This window comes from Coregonus lavaretus (assembly GCF_964263955.1).
Source record: "Coregonus lavaretus genome assembly, chromosome: 34".
Classification (NCBI taxonomy): domain Eukaryota; kingdom Metazoa; phylum Chordata; class Actinopteri; order Salmoniformes; family Salmonidae; genus Coregonus; species Coregonus lavaretus.
This window is the reverse complement of record NC_140021.1, coordinates 14,738,478-14,760,211: the sequence shown is the minus strand read 5'-3', so window position 1 is coordinate 14,760,211 and position 21,734 is coordinate 14,738,478. Positions and strand designations below refer to the sequence as shown.

At 43.7% G+C, this 21,734-nt stretch overlaps 2 protein-coding genes across 3 annotated transcripts in view; one reads left to right on the top strand and one right to left on the bottom strand.

Moving 5' to 3' along the window:
* LOC311109197 (methionine synthase reductase-like) overlaps positions 1 to 1,346 on the bottom strand; it is a 34,303-nt gene extending 32,957 nt beyond the window's left edge. The window contains exons 1-3 of one of the 2 annotated variants that reach the window (XM_084152044.1): positions 1,234 to 1,346; positions 797 to 941; positions 456 to 609 (exon numbers count right to left, since the gene is read on the bottom strand). In XM_084152044.1, the coding sequence (XP_084008170.1) occupies positions 456 to 609; positions 797 to 940 (298 nt within the window). In that variant the 5' untranslated portion in view covers position 941; positions 1,234 to 1,346. Of the gene's footprint in view, positions 1 to 455; positions 610 to 796; positions 945 to 1,233 lie in introns of both variants that reach the window. The other variant, XM_084152043.1, reaches the window with a different exon arrangement.
* Positions 1,347 to 8,054: 6,708 nt separating this feature from the next.
* On the top strand, positions 8,055 to 13,529 carry LOC311109404 (T-complex protein 1 subunit epsilon-like). Its single transcript, XM_084152269.1, has 11 exons — positions 8,055 to 8,519; positions 9,141 to 9,201; positions 9,579 to 9,743; positions 10,268 to 10,466; positions 10,752 to 10,944; positions 11,410 to 11,559; positions 11,810 to 11,929; positions 12,034 to 12,219; positions 12,419 to 12,556; positions 12,718 to 12,898; positions 13,070 to 13,529. Exons 1-11 carry the CDS (start codon positions 8,415 to 8,417, stop codon positions 13,195 to 13,197), a joined length of 1,626 nt encoding a protein of 541 aa, XP_084008395.1. The 5' UTR covers positions 8,055 to 8,414; the 3' UTR covers positions 13,198 to 13,529.
* Positions 13,530 to 21,734: the final 8,205 nt, after the last annotated feature.

Genomic DNA, 21,734 nt, shown 5'->3' with positions numbered 1-21,734 from the left:
AATCTGTTATTTTAAAGCCATCAAATAAGATAAAGATGAAGGTTGTAGCAATTAATCTCAGCACTAGGCATTTAGTCTTAGGCACACACTAATCTGTCGTGGACTGACTATTTAAACATAAATGGTACCGTAGAACTGTCTTTATACTATGGGCACCAATTGATAAAGAGCAGCAATAGTTCCGGTGCTTGGGTTTTTCATCACTGGTTATTTGGACAAATCACAATTTCACAGGTGTTAGCATCTTTCGAAATTTGGAAGGGGAGGGGACATTTGACCCATACACCTTACTTGCAGAGAGAGAGAGAGAGAGAGCTCCTCATTCCAGTTCTGCTCCACATTCTAGCATCTATTTTCTCAACATGTATGGACCTGGAACTTAATCGAGCACCTGACCAATTACGCAATAATTTAGTTCTGGGTTAACCAAGATTAGGCACACACTCCTTCCTTACCTATAAGAGCATAGCAGAGGTGTGAATAGTGGTCGCTGGGCAGGGTCTTTTTCTTGATATTCTTCACAAACTTCAGGGCAGTGTCTGGTGGGTCCCCATCCCCAGTGGTAGACACAACAAACACCACAGGAGCACTCTCCTTCTCCAAGTTAAACTGAGGGGATACAAAAACAGGATCAGTATTCATACCAGAGCAGAAAAGACCAGCGGTAACAACAACTCTGCCACAAATGCACTCATACAGACCTAGTTTTGTTTCCTTATCAGCTTGACACACATCAGTGTTGTGCCCGCATTGGAATACAAGCCAGGGCAGGTTAACACTATTTTGTCAATTTTACCTTCTCTCCTTCACTCAAGCAGTAGATGTCAGCAACCAGTCCCCTCTCCTCGGCCTCGTCAGCTATCCCCTCGGCTATGGACTGCGCCTGGCCTTTCTGAGACCCGTACAGAACCAGGAACCGGGGCTTCACCTCACAAGGCATTCTGCTGGACAAGTGGAATGAAATATGTCAGTGTAACTTGACGTTACAGCAAGCTGTTACAGTGAGTGTATCATATCTATAATAACTGTTGTGGCAACATTGTCAACAACAAAACATTGGGCAAAAATCGACATCGACATGCTGGATTGTAAACTGAGAAACATCATCCATGACACTGATCCTTCTATCTCAACAGGCTACACACCGACAGAATAAAACTGTGAATTCAGAAAATATCATCATCCTCTAAAGGTCCACGACTGACTGCATGTCATGTATTGTATTGTACATACACAATCGAAAAGTTGAAAAGCTAGTCGCAGATCCCGGTGAAACTCATTTTCTAACATTGTAGAAAATACATATTTGAACACACTCAGCGCTTTATAAAACTTACCCGGAAGTTACGTCACGTTTGACGCACGGCACGCTGTCGCCCAGCAAGGAACAACTTGTCCCTATGCAGAATGTGCAGAACTATGTGTATGCACTTGGATTTGTGCCCATTTATTTATCAAACGCATAACATAACACGAACTTATTCTCTCTGATATGAGGATTTTTTTGGAGAACAGCTCTCTGTAACTCCATGAGATTCGCTTATCATCCAACTGGACTGTCATTTAAACTCCAGAGTGCCAGTCTTCCAGCACTAGACAGTGGCCAGAATCTAAACTCAGTGGTGGAGCTAGAGCCCAATCTCCCTCCAGCAGGTGGCGTTTTTTCGTTGTTTCGCCCACCAAGCAACGAGTTTTTGTCCTCCAGCAGGTGGCGTTTTTTCGTTGTTTCGCCCACCAAGCAACGAGTTTTTGTATGGAGGTCAACAAGAAAATGTATGGCTTATTTGCTACATTAGTTTTTTTTGATCTAATAGAAGTTTCGTAATGCTTAAGTTGTTACGAGTGTACTGATATAAGTAGGACACGTGACATCCCAGCAACTTTGAGAAAAAACACTTTATATCAGAGTATATAAAGGCCTGTTCATGACATGATGAGGCTAGTAGTATAGCGTCCAGTAGCGGTCAGTGCCGTTTAAGATGAGATTAAGATGTCTGCTAAAATGACTAAAATGTTTTTAAAAATGAGGGAGGACGATTTTTTGGGGGGATGACTGTCATTCCTATTCTATTCACCCAGTTCAATGTAACAGCGATAGGTTTAGGCTACTACATGACACTCAAATTTATCCTATACCCATCATGAAGTTTCTACAACCTAGCCTATGAATGAACATTTACAACGTAGGTGCACACAGGTCGAGATACAAATTTGAGGTGAGAAACAGTGACACATGGACAGACACATTCAATACTGCCTCGCACACTCTTGCGATCTAGGGTGTAATCATTAGTCCAACAGTTGCAAACGAGAGTTTCATTTGGACAAATTCAGGTATTTATATCACTGTTTAGTTCCGTTTGCTTCCATTTAAGAAACGTTTTTCAACAGAATCGGCAGAATTAATAAACCCCTGATCACACGTAAACGCAGTTCAGTTTCATAGCAGCCACGTTGTATTCCTTCTCGCATCTATGCGCTCTCCTCCTCTCACCTTTTCCCTACACTTATGGACTTCAATGCACAACACATCAGCTGTATGTGACCAGGCAAAAACACCTTTCCAAGCCAAACCATATCATAGCTGCTACACACAGCCTACATCGTTGTCACCATATTAGCTAAAGTAACGTCATAGTCAACATAGCTAATAGAACTAACGTGTTAGTAAACCCACTACAATCATGCAGTAAAGTTACAGTGTACAGTCAGTAAGCAGTTTAGCACTTACACCGGCAGGCCCCGGTGGCAATAAATTAGTAAAACCAAAAGCTTACCTTGACTTGGAAGAGTTCCAGTGTTGTGTTGGAGAGTCATTGCCATCTACCTAACATAGAATCCCTCTGTTTGAGCAGGGTGTTTGAGTAGGCTAAACTAGCTAGCTGCATTTGCTAGCTAAGTAAATGAAACTGAAAGTGAATAAAAAAATTACAAAATATCTCTCTATCTCTCTCTTGCTTCTCCTTCATTTTGGAATACATTAATTTGTTCAAAACAGTTCAACTATTGTATTTCTCTCACTTTGAGACAACTACTCACCACATTTTATGCACTGCAGTGCTAGATAGCTGTAGCTTATGCTTTCATTACTAAATTCATTCTCTGATCCTTTGATTGGGTGGACAACATGTCAGTTCATGCTGATAGGTTGGAGGACATCCTCCAGAAGTTGTCATAATTACTGTGTAAGTCTATGAAAGGGGGTGAGAACCATGAGCCTCCTAGGTTTTATATTGAAGTCAATGTACCCAGAGGAGGACGGAAGCTAGCTGTCCACCGGCTACACCATGATGCTACCCTACAGAGTGCTGTTGAGGCTACTGTAGACCTTCATTGCAAAACAGTGTATTTTAATAAATTATTTGGTGACGTGAATATATGTAGTATAGTTTTATCTAAAAAGTATAACTTTTAAAATGTTGTAATATTATTATTATTATTATTATTATTCACTGTGGAGGATGTTCCTCTGAGGAGCCTCCACTGATAGCGTCTCTCCCCATTGAATACAGGCGTTTGACGTCAACAACCCTCATCTAATATTCAAAAAAGATTGCAATTATGAGATGTACTTCTTCTTCAGTGGGGTTTTTCGGCGGTTGGCATCCAACGTTATGGTGCATTACCGCCACCTACTGTACTGGAGTGTGGGCCAGAGACAGGGATAATCTAAATCCTACCTACCAGCACCGTTGCTCTTAAAAAAGAGAACAAAATATTTGATACTATATCTAATGACGTTCTACTCAATATACTCTTTAAACTAATCTCTGTATCCCCTTCTCCCTCATACTAGATCTCATCCTCTCTCTTTCCCTCTGATATTGCCCACACTGTAGCAATTCATGCTCCACGGTCTCTGTTTCCTGACAATAATCACACTTTCCTGTTGGATGCTTTCCTATCACATTTAATGTCTTATTCAACTGGCTGTGTCCCACCCTTAATCTTGTAAAAATAGCCTCCTCTCTTCTGTCCCTTCCTGCCGTCCTCCCCTCCCCGACTTTCCTCTGTACTTTAAATAAATGCATTCCCTTATTATCTCTATTCAACTGCTCCTGCCATCTCTGCACCATCCCTGTATATATCAGTCTTTTTGCCTCTGCCTTGCTCATTGAAACTTCAACGTCAACATCCCCACTACTAAGTGCTTGTTTAGTCAGTACATCTACTGCCTCGTTCCCCTTCACCCCCACATGGGTTGGGACCCATCTGGCCTTATATACAGCCAGATGATCTGTAATGCATTTCCCGACTTCCACCCCACATACCTGCACTACAAATGCTGACCCAGTACGTCCTGTCCTTGGATCTTTTGAACCATCTGTGTAAATGGCCACAAAATCCTGATACACAGTATCCAGACGTCTCCTAAACAAATCAGATGGATCAACACTCTCCCTATCTTTCTGTAGTCTCTCCAACACTTCTCGATCAACTACTGGAGGCGGGAGTAGCCATGGTGGATTTACAGGAATAGCTACCGTTAGACTAAACTCCCTCCAATACAATCCCATCTCCTTCGCCTGGGTATTACCCACCCACCCAAAGCTTGTGTTCTGTCTTCGCTCATGTTCCCAGCATGCCTGTAAAAACTATTTCACCCCATGTCCCTGTAGGTTGACCCAATAATGAATTGCCAGCTGCTGTCTCCTAATCTGCAACGGCATATCCCCCATCTCCACCTGTAATGCAGCCACTGGGGACGTCCGAAACGCCCCACTACTTATTCTGAGTCCTTGCCCCTGTATGACATCTAGCCTTTCCAGTGAGGTCCGGGCTGCCGAACCATACGCTATACTGCCATAGTCTATTACAGATCGGATCAATGCAACATACATGGTCCTCAATGAGGAACGCCCAGCCCCCCAATCCTTCCCCGTCAGATAGCGCATCACATTTAGCACCTTCTTAGACTTTCCCACCACTCTCTCAATGTGTTCGGCCCAGATCAGTCTAGTGTCAAAGTATACCCCAAGGAACCTGAAGGCCCCCATCCTCTCCAAGTTTCTTAAATATAACCTCTAGCATACCTCATCTCCCACCTTCATCCTGGTAAAGAACACTGTTTGAGTTTTCTCTACAGAGAACCTGAATCCCCACATTAATATAATGAGATGTATCCACCAATCCAAAGAAAATTTAGGCGGGAGCTAGACAGCCCGCAATGCCACTTTGTGGACAATTGTTAGGGCGGAGAGACGTGTATCTTGTCAGTATATCCATCATATTTGGTGGAGCTGACACACAACGGCATTAGCTAACTCACAAGTCAAATGTTTAATACTTTCCGGACGATTTGGGCTGGATGGCCAATGCAATGAGCCAAACAATACCAGTGAAACTGAAAAATGAGCTGTCTATGAATTCACTCAAATTAACATTTTCACCCCAACGTACATTATCAAGCTAATACAGTCAAGTTTTAAACCAGGGGTGTCAAACGTACGGCCCGCGGGCCGGATCAGGCCCGCAAACGGGTTTAATCCGGCCCGCGAGATGATAAAAAAAAAAAAAAAAAGTTTTTTTTTTTTTTTTTTTTTTTTAAGTATAAAAATGCGCTGCAATTTATCAATAAAATAAACTGCTGTTCCAATTGCGTCCACTGGATGGCGCAATAGCAATTGTGTTAAGCAAGCAAACTGTTTATACCGGGGCAGAGCAAGTAGGTCAAGCACGTGCAGCCAATGAGCTACTTTGTTTTGCCCGCGATATTTATTACGGCTTCTACTTTTAACATTATGTGCTTTGGCACCCTCATTGCCCCAATATGTCTCTGTCAAAAAAGAGAAAAGTGGACGCAGAGTGCAGAGTGTTCCAAGAAAAATTGTCATCCTATTTAATCACGGAATTTAATGGGAAAGCTGTATGTTTGGTGTGTTCAGAGCATGTTGCAGTGCTGAAAGAATATAACCTTCGTCGCCACTATGTGAGTCTTCATGCCGACAAATATGACAACTTTCAAGGACAGCGGAGATGAGAGAAGGTGAATGAACTGTTGGCGGGTCTGAAGAAACAGCAGTCTGTGTTTACTCACAGCCGAGACATCAGTGACGCTGCAGTGAAAGCTAGCTACCTCATTGCTAATGAAATCGCAGTGGCTTCAAAACCATTTAGTGAGGGTGAATTTGTAAAAACATGCATGATGAAGGCAGCGGAGATTGTGTGCCCTGAAAAGCGGCAGGCTTTTGCAAATATCAGCCTGACAAGAAACACAGTTGCAGACAGGATTTCCGATCTTTCAGTGGATTTGGACAGCCAGTTGAAGCAAAAAGTAAAGTCATTTATTGCGTTTTCGGTTGCAATTGATGAAAGCACGGACATTACAGATGTTGCACAACTGGCAATTTTTTCATCCGCGGAGTTGATGACACATTGACCGTCACCGAGGAGTTCGTGGAGTTGGTGCCGATGACAGATACAACGACAGCAGCTGATATTTTTACCGCACTCGTCGGCGTGCTGGACAGGGTCGGAGTGGACTGGTCCTGCGCTGTCAGCCTGGCTACAGATGGTGCGCCCTCAATGATCAGGAAAAAAGCAGGCGTTGTGACAAAGTTCAGAGAGAAAGTGCAATCTGCAAATGGAGGACGTGATTTTTTGACTTTTCACTGTATTTTGCACCAGGAGGCTTTGTGTTGCAAGTCATTAAAGATGGATAACGTCATGAAGGTGGTCATCCAAACTGTTAATTTCATCCGATCCAGAAGCCTGAATCACCGTCAGTTTGACAGCCTTCTCAGAGAGAAAGACCACATCTATGGCCTGCCATACCACACTGAGGTAAGATGGTTAAGCCGAGGTGCTGTGCTGAGGCGTTTCTTTGATTTACGAGAAGAAATTGAACAGTTCATGGAAGAAAAGGGCAAACCAGTGTTAGAATTTCATTCCGCAGAATGGATGCCGGACCTTGCATTTATGGTGGATGTTACAGAGCACCTGAATAACTTGAACAAACAGCTGCAAGGGCGCAACAAAGTTGTCACGCAGTATTATGACAGCATACGTTCTTTCAAGTTGAAGCTGTCATTGTGGGAGACGCAACTTGCCGGTGGTGATGCAGCTCACGTCCCCTGTCTGAAAAATGTGTGCGCGACCCAACATGTGGCAGACATGAAGCGGTTCAAAGATAAAATAACTGGACTGTTACGGGAGTTTGAGCAACGCTTTCAGATTTATGTTTATATGTTTTTATGTTGATGTGCTATTGTTTTTAATTGCTTTTATTTTATTTGTATATTTAATCTATTCTTGACTCTGTGGTTCTTGCACTTGTTTGGGGAACAGGATTTCATTATTTTTATCTACATTTCTGCCTGAGAAATGACACCCTGATATAGTTCTGTGATCTGTGATATACTTCTGTGAATCACTGAGGCATTGTGTGTTTGTGTGTTCTTTGTCCTCAGAACTTTCAAATAACTTGAGGTGTTTTATGATTAATAGTGATGTTGTGCTTTTGGACACTGTCCTCAGGCTCCAGCTTTATGTTTATATGTTTTTATGTTGATGTGCTATTGTTTTTAATTGATTTTATTTTCTTTGTATATTTAACCTATTCTTGACTCTGTGGTTCTTGCACTTGTTTGGGGAACAGGATTTCATTATTTTTATCTACATTTCTGCCTGAGAAATGACACCCTGATATAGTTCTGTGATCTGTGAAACAGTTCTGTTAATCACTGAGGCATTGTGTGTTTGTGTGTTCTTTTTCTTTAGAATTTTCAAATAAACTTGACGTGTTTTATGATTAATAGTGATGTTGTGCTTGTACTATTTTGGACACACTGTCCTCAGGCTCCAGCTTTATGTTGTATGTTGATCGTATTAAAGCAAAGAAAACAATCTGAAGTTGTTGTTTTTAAGTTATATATACCATGATTTTTCCGGTCCGGCCCACTTGGGAATAGATTTTCCTCCATGTGGCCCCTGAGCTAAAATGAGTTTGACACCCCTGTTTTAAACTCTCTGAAGCGGAGTATTTTCATCACCGTTGGTGTCTTAACTTCAGCACCAAAATATGTATCTTCAGCGCGAAAAAACAAGACAAGAGTGAAAAGAGTGATAGAATCGCGAGACTGGAAGAACCGATTTGGCAACGTGATGAAAGGAATTTTGCGGATTTCTAAAATATTTAATAAATCCAAACCTTTTATGCACAACATCTGTCTCAAAACGTTAATTGTATAAAAGGCAACTGAAATATATCTTCACAATATCGTTTAAAAAAATCGAATCGTTGATTTATCAACTTCCCCTTTTTCTACTTGGTCTCGCCCTCCCCGCCCATCGATCCTTCTAGAAGTCGCCGGCAGACTAGTGCTACCAGGTCTACCAACACTCCGCTTCTTCACGGATAAAAGTCTGAATTTCATCGGTGGACGCTTCTGAAGTGTCGCCGTCTTTCGGGCAATATGTCCGCTATGGGGCAACTCGCCTTCGATGAGTATGGACGGCCGTTCATCATCATCAAAGATCAGGATAAGAAGACTCGGTTATCGGGCCTTGACGCACTGAAGGTATAATGGATTTAGCAAGTCAGCTACCATGCTACTTCACCATGCGTCAGCATCTTATCAAGGCAAATGCAGAACACTTGCAACATCAGACCCACTTGTTTAACTAGAAAGTTGGCTAGCTAGGTATTATAACATTATGGGCCAATGCATATGCCTAGTTCATGTTGTAGAAGTGTACTAGCTAGCTCTCAAGTTGTAACGTTATTATGGCTAGCTAGCAACGCCATGCTAGTATGCCCATGTGCTTATTTTCTGAAGACGCCACAGTGAGGCGCGGCTGGTTGTCAAATAAACAATGAAATTAGCTAGCTAACATGCCACCATCAGTTCTGTGTTTTATCACTTATAGTTATTTTTTTTAACATGCCGCATGTAGTCATGGCGTAGCTAGTCAACGTAGGTAAAGTCGTTTAGCCACACGGTTAGTTGGATAGTCTAACTCAGCTGACAAGATTTGTCAGTTGCTTCTTGACAGTTAATGAAGAAGCTTGACCGTCATTTGTCAAAACTTGCCATCAAGCCAGTGGTTCCCAGATGTCTTGATTTTATTTGGTTCTAGTTTGATTCCTGCAGAATCCCAGCCTCTGAAGAAATTCACTAATGTGATTTTGTGTTTTGCAGTCTCACATCATGGCAGCAAAGGCAGTTGCCTCGACGCTGAGGACCTCTCTAGGACCAAACGGTAAGCCCAAATAAACACAGCCACGCTGAAGCTTATTCATTAACAGAGCTATAAAGGAACTTCTAGTATTGGTGTGTGCCCCATCCCTCTGGTTACTCAACACAGTAACGGCTACCTAAAGCTACACATTCATCATGCAGTACATGTAATTATTATTATTATTATTATTATTTTTTGGTCATTTAGCAGACGCTCTTATCCAGAGCGACTTACAGGAGCAATTAGGGTTAAGTGCCTTGCTCAAGGGCACATCGACAGATTTTTCACCTAGTCGGCTCGGGGATTAGAACCAGCGACCTTTCGGTCACTGGCACAACGCTCTTACCCACTAAGCTACCTGCTACCTACCTTTAATCCCCTTTTCCTCTTTTCTACAGGTTTGGACAAGATGATGGTTGACCGGGATGGAGAGGTGACCGTCACCAACGACGGAGCCACCATCCTCAGCATGATGGATGTGGACCACCAGATCGCCAAGCTCATGGTGGAGCTCTCCAAGTCTCAGGACGACGAGATCGGAGACGGGACCACCGGAGTCGTTGGTACGGGACCCTACAGATTTATGAGTCTCCCTGATTGGTCTGACTCATTAGCTTACTAATTAAACAATTGTGGTCTCTTGCATCGCTATCCAGTGCCTTAGACCACCCGAGTGGCGCGGTGGTCTAAGGCACTGCATCGCAGTGCTAGCTGTGCCACTAGAGATCCTGGTTCGAATCCAGGCTCTGTTGTAGCCGGCCGCGACCGGGAGACCCATGGTAAATGTAATAGTTCCTTTTTTTTTGGTGCTAATCTGGACATTGGATTAATGTTGCAGAATGCTTCCCCTTCCTTACTCCAGTCACGCTGTCTCCAGTGCGTGGGCTGGCATTGACAGGGGATACAGCAGCATGGCTCTCATTTCTCTCATCTAGGACCTTAATCTTACATGGGGCTTATGAGACAGCTGATAATTTCTCAAATCCATGCTCATATTATCTGCAATTCTTTCTATGATAAGATTGTGTTTATCAATGCAGAATCATATTAGTACACTCATCCTAACTTACTCATCTCCCCTCTCCAGTGCTGGCTGGTGCTCTCCTGGAGGAGGCAGAGCAGCTGCTGGACAGGGGCATCCACCCCATCCGTATCTCTGACGGGTACGACCAGGCCGCCAAGATCGCCATCGCACAGTTGGACAAGATCAGTGAGACCTACCCGTACGACCCTAGCAACACAGAGCCACTCATCCAGACTGCCATGACCACACTGGGATCCAAAGTGTGAGTCTCACTGGCAGTTTGTGTTTTTTGTGGTCGTCACGGCAACTTTCGGGAATTTCATTTATGGTCCAGCTAGCGGTTGCCTTTTATTGTTTGCATGTCTACTTGGGTTCTTTTTATATATTTTTTGTTATTGTGCAAAGAGCACATGGTTCCTTTACAAAGATGAATGATACACAAATTGATTCGGCCCATCTGGAAAGTAGGTTTAATTTATTTGTGAACCTGGTCATTGGTTTCATAAGGTCTCATACAGATTTCTCTCCCTCATGTTCCCTTTCTCAGGATCAACCGCTGCCACAGACAGATGGCGGAGATTGCAGTGAACGCTGTCCTGACTGTGGCGGACATGAACCGTAAGGATGTGGACTTTGAGCTGATCAAGATGGAGGGCAAGGTGGGAGGCAAGCTGGAGGACACACAGCTCATCAAGGGAGTCATCATAGACAAGGAGTTCAGCCACCCTCAGATGCCCAAGGTACACAGCTCAGGATAGTTCACTGTAATAGTGTTGACTTTTAGGCTAGCATGAACCTCATCAGAAGGTAGTGGTACCTCATCCAAGGTACAAACCCAGCCATACAGTTGATACAAACAAGGGTCATGTTAGCACACCTTCTCAGTCACCTCAGATCCAACCAAGAGGGTAAACTAGGATAGACTAGATCAGTAACTCTTCTTCCCCTCCCTTACTCCAGTCACTCTATCCCCAGTGGAGTGGTCTGGCATTGACAGGGGATACAGCACCACGGCTCTCTCGCCTCTCTCATCTAAGACTATCTTAAATTAGGCTTGTGAGAGAGCTGACAATTTCTGTAGATTTAGAGGTAATATTTTTGTCCATCCAAGTCCAAAGCACTCTCTTTTTAATTGTATTTAGCCAGATAATTTGTGCTGGATGATTTATCTTCTACAATAATCGACGGTACTATTTTACCCTCAGCTCCTGAAAGACACAAAGATGGCCATCCTGACCTGTCCGTTTGAGCCCCCTAAGCCCAAGACCAAGCACAAGCTGGACGTGACCTGTGTGGAGGAATACAAGGCCCTGCAGAAGTATGAGAAGGACAAGTTCCTGGAGATGATTAAACAGGTCAGTTACAGGACCTTTAGGACTTAATATTTCTCTATAGCACAGCTGCAGACTGTTAATTCCAGCCATTCAGTCTGGATAACTTAAAGATGTGTATATGAAGTTCCCCTTATCTCCTTTAATCTAATTGAATATGATCTAAACTAACAATACTGTTTTTCGAAACCAGATAGTGCAGTTAACTGAATGTAATTTGATGAAATAACATGAATAAGTGAAAAATAATGTAAAATTATAACTGCTTTTTCAGATCAAGGATACTGGCGCTAACCTGGCCATCTGCCAGTGGGGCTTTGATGACGAGGCCAACCACCTGCTGCTGCAGAATGAACTGCCTGCCATCCGCTGGGTCGGAGGGCCTGAGATCGAGGTAAGACGCACACCGTCACACACATCTTGCCATCTAGCTACTAAAGGTGATGGGGGGGGGGGGTTCGCCAATGTATTTATGCATTGTGTTTTCTCCTCCCTCAGCTGATTGCCATAGCGACAGGAGGCCGCATCGTGCCACGGTTCTCTGAGCTGACCGCTGAGAAGCTGGGCTCAGCCGGTGTCGTCAAGGAGATCTGCTTTGGCACAACCAAGGACCGCATGCTGGTCATCGAGGAGTGCAAGAACTCCAGGGCAGTCACCATCTTCATCCGTGGAGGAAACAAGATGGTGGGTGGACTGGTAGTCTGCTAATGTTGACTGTTAAAATAGATTATTCTGAGGCAACTGATAATCAGTTAATGTAGACAGCTGTGATTCCTCATCAGTGGTATCTCTAGGTCAGGGATGGACAATTCTGGTCCTGGAGGGCCACCAGTGTACAGGCTTTCATTGCAGCCCAGCACTAACTGTTTAATTTCCCTGTCAGATCATTGAGGAGGCTAAGCGTGCGCTGCATGATGCACTGTGTGTCATCCGTAACCTGGTCAGAGACAACCGCATCGTGTACGGGGGCGGAGCCTCTGAGATCGCCTGTGCCCTCGCTGTCAACCAGGCCGCTGACAAGGTAGTGTACATGCACACAGTATCAGGTGAAATATCTAAAACCTTGTATTTGACTGGCATCAAGAGTGTACCTCGGAGTAACAGTAATAGCCTGATGGTGGTGGTGGTGATGACTCTGAAACAAAGCAATGTGCTCATACGTCTCCATCTCTCTCTCTGCAGTGCCCGTCCCTGGAGCAGTATGCCATGCGTGCATTTGCTGATGCCCTGGAGGTGATCCCCATGGCCCTGGCAGAGAACAGCGGGCTTAACTCCATCCAGACCATGACAGAGGTCCGCGCCAGGCAGGTCACCGAGAACAACCCCGCCCTGGGCATCGACTGTCTGCACCTCAACACCAACGGTAAGGACAGACTCACAAGTTGGTAAATGTAAATTTTGGTGTATCCAATATTCACAATGTTAAATGTTTTCATTCACCTGCCTAGGGGCTACAGCTAAACACTTAATATGAAGCATTACTCTTTAATATAGCTGTAGTTGTTATTGATGTGGATCATTTTCTCTGTCCTAGACATGAAGCAGCAGCATGTAATTGAGACACTGCATGGGAAGAAGCAGCAGATCTCTCTGGCCACCCAGGTGGTCAAGATGATCCTGAAGATCGACGACATCAGAAGCCCGGGAGAGTCTGAGGACTAAGGACCCCACCCAGACACCTACCCCCACTGAGCGCGTGCCAGGCTCGGCCCAGTCTTCTAGAACTCAGCAGTGTTCTAATCTAGAATATTCCGGAACGGAGGCGTTCTATAATTACTGCTTTAGAATGTTCTAGAACTCTACTCTGCGAAGTTCTAGAAGTTCTAGATTTCGTCCGTGTTCTAGAATGTTAAGTGTCATAGGCCTTTAGGGACTTGTCCAGCACAGTCTCCAACCCTGCGTACCATTATTTATCATTTGATACTGAAACTGCCCTCTCCTTCAAACTGATGTAGTGCTGAAGTCATCAATAAAATGTTGGTCTGTGAAATTTCTGTACCGTGTGGATTTTCACCCTTTATGATACAAATATGCTTGTGCAATACTGTTAATTGATTCATTTGAGTACACTTGTCACTATTGCTCTTGTAGGTAAAAATAATTATATGCACCTTGTCAACAAAACAAATTAATATGAGATGGTAGGCACATTGAAGCTTTGCTCTTAAAGTATTTTTAAAAACCTCCCGCTTTGGGCTGGATGTGTCAGTGTAGTTCATACATGCATAATATGAGAAATTACTGTCTTCCCTCAATTAGCCACGAAATCCCTAGTTTAAAAGCAACTTAACTTGAAGCTGTTCTGTGGCATTTTCCCTACATTTCACCACATGTGGGCCAGCCCCCTAGCAAATTGGCCCTTCCATTTAAGCAACAGCTAGCAGTGGACACAGCAGAGAGGGAGCAATGATGTGGTTTTCAGGGACCACTTTTAGCTTGTCAGAACTACTAGCTAAAAAGTATACGGGAGAATCTAACTCACATTTTTCACAGGCACAGTTCACCTAACTTCTTACTGCAAAGCCAGTACTTTGTTTCACAGTACACAAAATAATCATAAAACACCATTACAAATGTGTACAAATCATTGAAGCCACAATGGGTATTCAGTTACTTGGTCTAGTTTTGAAATGTTTATGATGGCATCAAGATGCAGTACTATCAACAGTAAGAAGTCAATGGTGAGAGGGAGAAAAATACTTTTTAAAGCATTTATTAAAGGTTATGAGAAGAACATTTGATGGTCTAGGACAGGGATGGGGGACAACAACAAATCTGAACTCATCATGAGGGGTACTGTGGGTCTGCTTACTCTCACATTGATACCCACACATGCATTCAGAGACCCTATTCTTTTGGGGGCCCTAAGCAACATTCTGATGGGGGATCCCCCCACCTTGTGACCTAAACATTTTGGCAGCCCTCTCTTGACAGTGGAGAGAAGTTTTAGAGTAAATTTCCTGCAATTCTAAACACAAAAGGGGGGCTGCCAGTTGCCCATCCCTGGTCTAGGAAGCTCTAACCTCCTGACTCTTCACTTGAGCTCAATATAGCATTTCTCTCACACAGGGAAGAGCAGGAAGCCACTGAAGGTGTTGCGCAACCAAGCAGAACCATCCAGCACATACTCTTTGGGGAGACGCATGCAGACCACATTCCCCTCCTCCAGCTCTAGAGGCAATGTATTAGATATATACTCATCACCCCCATAATGATTGTACTCATGAGCAAACATCATACTCTGGCTGTTCTTATACAGACTCACACCCATGGTTCCTAAACACAACAGTAGTAGGCTTGATTACCAACAATGACGAGACCGCCTACAGGGAGGAGGTGAGGGCTCTGGGAGTGTGGTGCCAGGAAAATAACCTCTCACTCAACATCAACAAAACAAAGGAGATGATTGTGGACTTCAGGAAACAGCAGAGGGTGCACCCCCCTATCCACATCGACGGGACCGCAGTGGAGAAGGTGGAAAGCTTCAAGTTCCTTGGCGTACACATCACCGACAAACTGAAATGGTCCACCCACGCAGACAGTGTGGTGAAGAAGGCGCAACAGAGCCTCTTCAACCTCAGGAGGCTGAAGAAATTTGGCTTTTCACCTAAAACCCTCACAAACTTTTACAGATGCACAATTGAGAGCATCCTGTCGGGCTGTATCACCGCCTGGTACGGCAACTGCACCGCCCACAACCGCAAGGCTCTCCAGAGGGTGGTGCGGTCTGCCGAACGCATTACCGGTGGCAAACTACCCGCCCTCCAAGATACACACAGCACCCTATGTCACAGGAAGGCCAAAAAGATCATCAAGGACATCAACCACCCGAGCCACTGCCTGTTCACCCCGCTATCATTCATCCAGAAGGCGAGGTCAGTACAGGTGCATCAAAGCTGGGACCGAGAGAATGAAAAACAGCTTCTATCTCAAGGCCATCAGACTGTTAAATAGCCGTCACTAGCACATTAGAGGCTGCTGCTGCCTATTGAAATCACTGGCCACTTTAAGAAATGGAACACTAGTCACTTTAATAATGTTTGCATATCTTGCACTACTCATCTCATATGTATATACTGCATTCTATTCTATAATATTCTTCTGTATCTTAGTCCATGCCGCTCTGTCATTGCTTGTCCATATATGTATATATTCTTAAATCCCATTCCTTACTTTTTTGTGTGTAGTGGGTATATTTTGTGTAATTGTTAGATATTACTGCATTGTCGGAGCTAGAAGCACAAGCATTTCGCTACACCCGCTATAACATCTGCTAAACACGTGTATGTGACAAATAAAATGTGATTTTATTTAAATGACGGTGATCCATGGCAGTGAATGTGAAGTAGTAGACTCCTCTCACTGGTGCTGTGACGATACCTGCATCAGAGCAGAAGCAGGGAGATATCAGCACTGTCCATCTCTGATAGACACTGTAGGACTGTCAGTCATTGCATTCATACTGTCTATGAATATGAGAGAGAGCAGCCGATTATGCCTTTAAAGCTTGAGCCTCTCAGTAGAGGTTGTACACTCCTATCAGTCGCAACCTGTCATTCAGGGCAGGTGGGGCCTGTTTTGCATGTTATTTTGGCATTCATAGGTGTCACATATCAGTTAGCAAAAAATGTATAAAAAAACAACTCTTTGAGTTAATAAAGCCGCATACAAACATGGGCTCTTTTTTACTTTCTTGAGTAAGGCAGCTCCAAAATGCAGGTGTTTCAGCCTAGCTCAGTGCTTTCCGTGGTGGTGGGGCAGCCAGCGGAAAATACGGAGCGTAGGGGTTGGTAATGTTCTCTAGTTGCGCCGTGATTGGCTCAGTATTCTGTCACTCATTCTGACACTACGTCACTGCAAAATCTACAGGGAGAGCTCGAATATTCAAGCCCCTTGGGTGCTGCCATAGAGTTACATTTGAAGTGCCCATCCAAGGCTCAAGGTCGTTGTCCACAGATAAAATTATTTCAAATCACGTTATATTTACTGTAGCTTTGATTGGACTGATCATGTCAACATCATACTTTCAAAATCTTAGCTAGCAAGCTAGACAAGCAGTCATCATCATGAATCACGTCGACAATCTACTGGCAAATCCTTTTCAATCCTTGTCATATCGGTGCTCATCGGCCATTGGACATAAACATTACACAACAAGTTGGAAATTGCAAATTCAACAATGAGTGGTTTGGAAGGAATCAGTGGCTAACAGCAAGTGTTGCAAAGCAATCACTAGCCTGGTATTCAGTGGAGTGGGTGTGTGGTCCAAGTCTGGGTTTAAGGGTCTCCTTTCCAAGCTTAAAAGGATAAACATTCGGGCCTCCCGAGTGGCGCAGCGATCTAAGGCACTGCATCGCAGTGCTAGAGGCCTCACTACAGACCCGGGTTCGATCTCGGGCTGTATCACAACCAGCCGTGATCCGGAGTCCCATAGGGCGGCGCACAATTGGCCCAGCATCGTCCAGGTTAGGGTTTGGCCGGGGGGTCTTTACTTGGCTCATCACGCTCTAGCGATTCCTTGTGGCGGGCCGGGCGCCTGCAGGCTGACCTCGGTCATCAGGTGAACGGTGTTTCCTCCCGACACATTGGTGCGGCTGGCTTCTGGGTTAAGCGGGTGGGTGTTAAGAAGCGCGGGTTGGCGGTTCATGTTTCGCAGGACGCATGACTCGACCTTTCATCTCCCGAAGCCCGTTGGGGAGTTGCAGCGATGAGACAAGATTGAAATTGGGGTAAAAAAATAAAAATAAAAGGATAAACATTCAACACCATGGGCCAGAAAAGGTTGAATATATTGGCCATGCAGTCAATCCAGCATAACTTCTGCCGCGTTCAAAACAACTGGAAACAACTCGGAACTGGAAACTCTAAGACTTCCGTGAGTTCAAGACAACTGGGAAAATACGTTCTGAACGGTCATCCAACTCGGAATTCCGAGTCGGGAACTCTGGCCTCTTTCAAGAGCTCCGACCTGAAGATCACTGATGTCATGATTCGACCGTGTTTTTTTTCAGAGTTCACAGTTGTCTTGAAAGCACCATAAATCCAGAGTTTGATGACAAAATGTGCCCACAAGGACCGCCGTACCACCTTCCTGTTCAAGTGAGCACAACAAGGTGAGTCCAAAAATGTATTGTATGCTGCTGCCTAAATGATGTAATATGCCAGGGAGATATGTATACTGTAGCTAAGAAAGTAATACTAAGTGTATGTTGTGTAGTAAAAATTAGTAGCCCATGTGCCTCACCCTAAGAATTTGGTCCCTTTGCCCCTCATAACGTAGTCTACTGTTCTGACTTGGTGGTGCACACGTAGCCTATAGCCTGTTTTAGAGAAATGTAATCATCAAATATTGTAAGAGCTTTCATTTTCTGCTTATATGCCCCCTTTATTTATCCTATGATTCTGACTTGGTGTACAGGGAGAATACTGTAAAAATGGCCCATGTTCTGAATTCTGTTGCTGTACATTTCAAAAGTGCTAAACAGTTATATAGACTACATCCGTCCTAGCTCGGTCATTAATGTCTCGGATTGCCTCTTATCCGCTCGTCATCCCCTTATGCCATAGTTTGTACATCTCAATTGTCAGTAGAAACCACATTAGTTTAAGCAAGTCAGCCATATCAGCTATGTTTTTTTAAAAGGCAGTAAATGAGGCTGAATGAACTGTTTCTCTGCCAGACCAGGCTCAGATGATAGCCAGGTGTAGCGGTGGTAAGGATTCACTCCATGGTGCTGAAATGAAGGCTCTGCTGTTGGGACAGCTTTATGTTGGCCCTAACAGTTTGTGGGCACCGTTTGTCACCGTTATAGTGCAATTAATGTATTGTTTAGTGTTGTGTTGTTTGCCCCACCAAGATGTACCTGCTAAAATCGCCACTGACTCCTATACAGAGAGGCCACAAGTCATTGTTCTTGTTTTCTGTGTGTATACCTATATTCTTTACAATCTGATGGCCCTGTAATGGCACAACTAATACTTTTTGAAGTAGTAGTATGCACTACTATACCAGTAACTGGGTTATAGGCCGGGCCGATGTTGGTGATGACTCTATTGTAGATGAGAGTGATTTCAGTACTGAAGGGTCCCAACAGTCCATCGCCTAAACCAGCAGGCCACCTTTGGTCTGTCCGTAAACACAGGAGAGTGAAAAAATTACATTTACATTATTATTTACTTAAGTGTAATCAAAGTCAAATATAAATAATATTTTTTCTGGTTGTCTTCTATGCATTTTATCCAAATGCTAAAGCAAACTATGAACTATAACTATTTTAAAAAATGTGGATGAATAAACATGGGGATAGGTTTGTCTGCATCTGTTACCTGCATTCTGTCTCTTCAGCTCTTCCACCTTCCTCTCACTGGTACTCCTTGCCTCCAAGGCTGTGGTTTAACAGAAAACATATGCAAAAGCTAACTTGAATTTAGTTATCGTTACCGTTTTTAAGGTGATGGTTTCATTTTGTCAAAGTCCTCCTATTACTTGTGTTTTGAATCTCACTGGCTGTCACTCTGGCCACCAGGGCTGACATAACATGAAAGAAAATATGAGTACTGAACAAAGTTAAACCATAATATCAAGCATACTCAAATATAGTACATTTATGATTTCTAACTGATGACATCTCTGGACATTTACCTGCATTCTGTTTCTCCAGCTCCTCCACCTTGTTCTTCTGGAGCTGCAGTTCAGTCTTGGTGACACTCGGCTCCTCTCTAAGAGCCGTCGCTTCGTTTTCACTGGCTGTCTCTCTGGTTGTGCTGCTTATGCTGAAATTATGTCATTATGACAATAAATCAGTTCTCAAAAATGGTTCATCTTTCACTGATATGACCTCATAATGACCTATAAATCAGCTAATTACCCGCATTCTCCCCCTCACTGTCCCTCAGTCTGGCTGCCACGTTCCGCAGCGCCACTCTATGCTCCACCACCATGTCTCTCAGCGCTCTCAGCTCAGCCCTGTCATTTTGAGCGGCAAGGCTGGAAGACTGTGTTTGACCCTGTTAAGTGATGTCATTCTCTCTGACCCCTCCACTCTCTCCCTGACTCCATGCCCCAGACAGACAGAACAGCAACACTAGCAGAGATACAACAGCACCCCTCATTCTGAAATGGCACCTCTTCAGAAATGATGTAGTCTATGAGGCTCTGTCCCCTTATTCATATACACTCACAACGTAGTGAGCTGCTGCATGACAGAAAAACAAGAACTTGCTGATTGGACAGAACACCTTGCCAAAGATGATGTCATAGTAGGTATCTTGTATCTGATGTTCTTTAAGACCGTGGGAGAAATTAACCTGTACTTTGTCCCAAAGTAACCCCCTGTGTGTACACAATACACCTCTACACCAACGTCTGGAGAGAATACTCAGAGCCAGTCTGAATACAGAACAAGATCACCTTCTAGTGATTCTGATTTGATACTGCGGGTTCTGAGCACATTACATGAGGCATGATGGAGCCTCTCATTGATGATGATGATGATGATGATGATCATAGCCTCATTAATAACCAACACTGCACTATGGATGAAACAATGTTTCACCTAATTTATCCACTACTTTGTTTCACAGTATAGAATAGTAAGAAGTCAATAAAGCCTTTATCAGTTTATTCATGGTAATGAGAAGAACAGTTATGTGTGGTAATTAGAAGCCCTTATCTAACTTCACTTGAGATAGAAACATTTCCCCCTCACACAGGGAAGAGCAGGAAACCACTGGAGGTGTTGAAGTTATTACTATTATCATAGAGCCCCCTGCCTGAGGGTAGACCTCATCCCCCTCCTCCAGCACTAGAGAGAATGCATTTGAAATATGCACATTATAACCATATGAATTGATATTCATATTCTCATTAAACATAACCCTGAGGTCATTGTGATATAGCTTTACACCCATGTTATGTCCAAGATGATCCATGGCAGTGAATGTGAAGTAGTAGACTCCTCTCACTGGTGCTGTGAAGATACCTGTATCAGAGGAGAAGGGAGACCAGCACTGTCCATCTCTCCATGTTACAGTAAACTGTGTATTCAGTGTGTGTTGATTAGTGTTGCCTGTTGTTGCCAATGTTGGTGATGACTTTACTGTAGACCAGTGTGGTGTCAGTATTGAAAGGTCCTACAGTTCCTGAATGAGTCAAACCTGCAGAGAAGGCCACCTATGGTCTGTCTGTGAACACAGGGCAGTCAGCTGGCTGATTAATCAACTGATTTATTTTTGAAGAAACCCATAAGAGAAGATAGGCTACTGCACATTGAAGATATATGCAGGGCTCATAAAACATATTTGTTTCATGGAAACAAAGATGGAGACAAAATTACTGTTGATCATCCTAAACAAATAGAAAATGTTATTTTGTAATACATTCACATTTAATGAATTACCTTGTTCAGTTTCAGGTCATTTCTTGCCTTCTCACTCTGACTGATTCAGTCTGGTCCTCCTAGCTGACAGTTCAGCCGTTTACCCTGAAATTATGGGAATCTGTACATTTCTTCTGTATGTCAGGGGTAGTGGTGGTCTGACCGGTCGTCAGTTTGTGAGTTGTCTCTGTAGCTTCAGTCCCTTGGCTCTCAATCTGAACTTCTCTCACCTTGCTCTCTCCCCCTTCACTGTGACCCTGTTGAGTGATGTCATCCTGTCTGACCCCTCCACTCTCTCCCTGACTCCATGCTCCAGACAGACAGAATACAGCACCCCTCATTCTGAAATGATACATCTTTTAGAAGTGATGTATTCTATAGGCAACAATCCCCTTCCTTATATACATGTACAAGTTAGGGAAACACTGCATGAGAATTTAACATATGTTTCTGACAGAAAAACAAGAACATCAAGAACTCGCTGATTGAACAGAAAACCGTGCCAATGATGTCATAGCAGGTCTCTTGTATCTGATGTTCTTTAAGACCGTGGGAGAAGTGAACCTGTACTTTGGTTGAAGGTCTCTTCTTATGTAACCCCTGTGTGTATACAATGTGCCAAGAGGACTGAGAGCCAGTCTGAATACAGGACCAGATCCCCCTCTAGTGGTTCTGATACAACACTGCTGGTTCTGATCACATGGAGTTTCCCAATGATGTTTAGCATAACCATAATCTTTACGTGGATCATTGACCCTTCCATCAAATCAATGCCTCACGAAAACATGCTCTCTTTTCAAGAAAAATGACCAAACACATTTT

Coding starts and splice junctions, on each gene's coding strand:
- LOC311109404 (XM_084152269.1), top strand. CDS start 8,415: ATGTCCGCTATGGGGCAACTCGCCTTCGATGAGTATGGACGGCCGTTC. Junction 9,202..9,578: donor GACCTCTCTAGGACCAAACG/GTAAGCCCAAAT, acceptor TCTTTTCTACAG/GTTTGGACAAGATGATGGTT. Junction 11,930..12,033: donor TCGGAGGGCCTGAGATCGAG/GTAAGACGCACA, acceptor CTCCTCCCTCAG/CTGATTGCCATAGCGACAGG.